Source organism: Chlorella variabilis, assembly GCF_000147415.1.
Source record: "Chlorella variabilis unplaced genomic scaffold CHLNCscaffold_21, whole genome shotgun sequence".
In the NCBI taxonomy this organism is placed as follows: Eukaryota; Viridiplantae; Chlorophyta; class Trebouxiophyceae; order Chlorellales; family Chlorellaceae; genus Chlorella; species Chlorella variabilis.
In genome coordinates, this window is record NW_005435067.1 from 959,600 (window position 1) to 962,251 (window position 2,652).

At 59.3% G+C, this 2,652-nt stretch overlaps 1 protein-coding gene across 1 annotated transcript in view; it reads left to right on the forward strand.

Annotated features, from left to right (window-relative positions):
- Nucleotides 1-2,077, forward strand: part of CHLNCDRAFT_58837 (hypothetical protein) — a gene marked incomplete at its 5' end in the record, with an annotated part of 3,529 nt that extends 1,452 nt beyond the window's left edge. Inside the window, 8 exons of the mRNA XM_005844681.1 lie at nucleotides 37-186; nucleotides 345-493; nucleotides 599-694; nucleotides 772-884; nucleotides 1,047-1,150; nucleotides 1,378-1,500; nucleotides 1,610-1,696; nucleotides 1,835-2,077. Coding sequence (XP_005844743.1) covers nucleotides 37-186; nucleotides 345-493; nucleotides 599-694; nucleotides 772-884; nucleotides 1,047-1,150; nucleotides 1,378-1,500; nucleotides 1,610-1,696; nucleotides 1,835-1,881 — 869 coding nt within the window. The 3' untranslated portion in view covers nucleotides 1,882-2,077. The remainder of the gene's footprint in view (nucleotides 1-36; nucleotides 187-344; nucleotides 494-598; nucleotides 695-771; nucleotides 885-1,046; nucleotides 1,151-1,377; nucleotides 1,501-1,609; nucleotides 1,697-1,834) is intronic.
- Between the last annotated feature and the right edge of the window lie 575 nt (nucleotides 2,078-2,652).

Sequence of the window (2,652 nt, forward strand, 5' to 3'; positions counted from 1 at the left end):
CCCCCCCCCCCGGCCCCCCCGCCCCCCCCCCCGTAGATGGCTCCTTTCCCAACCACACGCCTAACCCAGAGGACAAGAAGGCGGTGCAGGCGACGCGGGTTGCGGTGCTGGAGGCAGGCGCCGACTTGGGCATTATGCTGGACACAGATGTGGACCGGAGTGGTGTGGTGGATGCCGCCGGGAATGGTGCGTGGGCGCGTTGGTGCATGCTTGCATGTCGAGCTGCATTTGCATAGGGTTCAGTATTGGAATTCAGAATGGCGATGGGCTTGCCGCAAGCTATGGTGCCAATCTTTGTCTTCCAACTGTGTCACACTATCCCCCCCACCGTGATCCTGCCGCAGGCATCAACCGCAACCGTTACATTGCACTAATGAGCGCTATCACGCTGCGGGAGAACCCCGGCGAGACGATTGTTACCGACTCATGCACCTCCAACGGCCTTGCCACCTTCATCCAGCAGCTGGGCGGCAAGCACTTCCGCTTTAAAAAGGTGTGGGTGTGGAAGGGTTTGTGGGTGGTGGGGCGCAAGCAGCTCCTGCCATGGCACCCCCGTTTCGTTGCACCCTGCTTCTTCAACCCCAACTGTGCTATGCAGGGTTACAAGAATATCATTAATAAGGGTGTGGAGCTGAATCAGGCAGGCGTGCCCTCCCCCCTTATGATGGAGACCAGCGGCCATGGCGCAATGCGGGTGCGCATTCTTGCCGGTGCTGGTTCCTTGCCAGTTTTGGCTCGTTTCATAGCCCATCCTTTACTTGTGACTTCCAGGAAAATTACTTCCTGGATGACGGCGCGTACGGCGCGTTGAAGATCGTGGTTGAGATGGTGCGGCGGCAGCTGGAGGGCGCAGGTGACGTGGGGGACCTGCTCAAAGACCTGCGGTGAGGCCCTACAGCTGCTCTTGGTTGGCTGTTCTGGCTTGCTGGCCTGACTTGAGGATGCCTGAGTCAACACGCACTCGAGTAAGCACTGCGTGAGCCCCATGCAAGCTGCCTGGTTGGTTAGCTCTGGCTGCATCCGCTCGTGCACGTGGGCTGGCACAGGGAGCCGGTGGAGGCAATGGAGATTCGCGTGGCCATTCAGGCCAGTGATGTCCGTAGCGAGGGCGATCTGGTGACGGCGGCTTTCAAGCAGTGGGTTGATGCAGGTAGGCAGGTGGCGCCGGTGCTGGCTGGCAGAGAAAGTTACTCATTTTCTCTTTGCATCTTTTTCCTAGCTTTGAGGCTGCTATGTTCGTTTGTATTGCTGGCTCTTTCGCATCGGTTTTGGAGGGATGAGTTCATGCGGACCTGCTGCCCTTGGCATTGTACCATCAGCTGCTTGCCTGCCATTTGCCCGCTTGCCTGCCTGTAATGTCCTTGGCCATTCCCGCAGGCTGTGGCGGCGCCGACCACTGGCAGCTGGAGCCGGAGAACTACGAGGGGTGGCGGGTACGCGTCACTGAGGAAGGCGGCAAAGAGGGCTGGATTTTGCTGCGCCCCTCGCTGCATGACCCAGGTACGTGCTGCACATTAAGGAAGGGGCCACTAGGGTATGTGCCCCACCCGCCAGCTGAACCCTTTCATTCACCCCGCTCTCTATTCGCTCATTTTGTTTTCCACTGCAGACATTGTCTTGAACGTGGAGAGCGAGCATGTGGGCGGTATGCGTGCCATCCTGCACCATCTGCTTGAATTCTTCAAGGCTCATCCAGGTGCGCAGGGACGGGGTTGGCTATCAAACCTATGGCTTTGAGAAGGAGTTAGGCCAGCAGAGCCGTTGGGGTGGGTGTGTCAAGGGCAACACATTGTTGACACCACTTGCCAATTGCCCTGTTTTACCACTTTCGCAGAATTCCAAGTGTGCACAGGGCGTGTGGAGGAGTTTGTTTATGGCTAATTCGCTTTTGGTTTACTTGGCTGGCTTGGTTGTAACACATTGTGCTGAGCAAGCAGCGGGACAAGTGGACCGCGGCGGGCGGCGCCATGCCCGGCCATCCCATCGCCACATCGCTGACGGCAAGGGGCAGTGCGGTGGGGACATTGAACCAGCACACAGACATGCATGTCCCAGGTCGCAGTAAGACGGACACACTCTGGCACACAAGCTGTGCCGGGCGCTGTGCTGGGCGCTGTGCCGGCGGCAATAACTTGGCCGCGGCGGGCGCGCGGCCACGCCATCACCAGAGCGGCGGTGTCAAAAGCGAGGGCGGTGGGAGAACAGTGCACCAGCATCCACACAGGCCTGTCCCAGCCCGTAGCTGCCACACCCCTGGCACACGTGCTGGAGGGCCGAGTGCTGCACATGTGCCTCATAGTCGTCCAGAAACACACCAAACAACAGTGGCTTGCTTGACACCCAGCACAGACGATACCTCTTGACCCCCTATAATACACCCTGCATGGATCTCACAATGTGAGTAGTAATGCACCCTGCATGCACCTATATAGCTGGCGCTATGGCACGCTGTTCGTTGACGGCAAGCAGTACACGGGCCCCGGCAGCCTGCCCTCTCCTGACGAGCAGACGGCAGCAGCAGCAGCCCGTGGCGCGTCAGTGACAGCAGCCTCAGATGCTGACGGCTTCAAGACGGTGCAGCGCAGGAAGCCCAAGGGCGCAGTGACGCACCCAAATGCAGCTGGCAGCAAGAAGGCACTCTTCCCTGCCGCT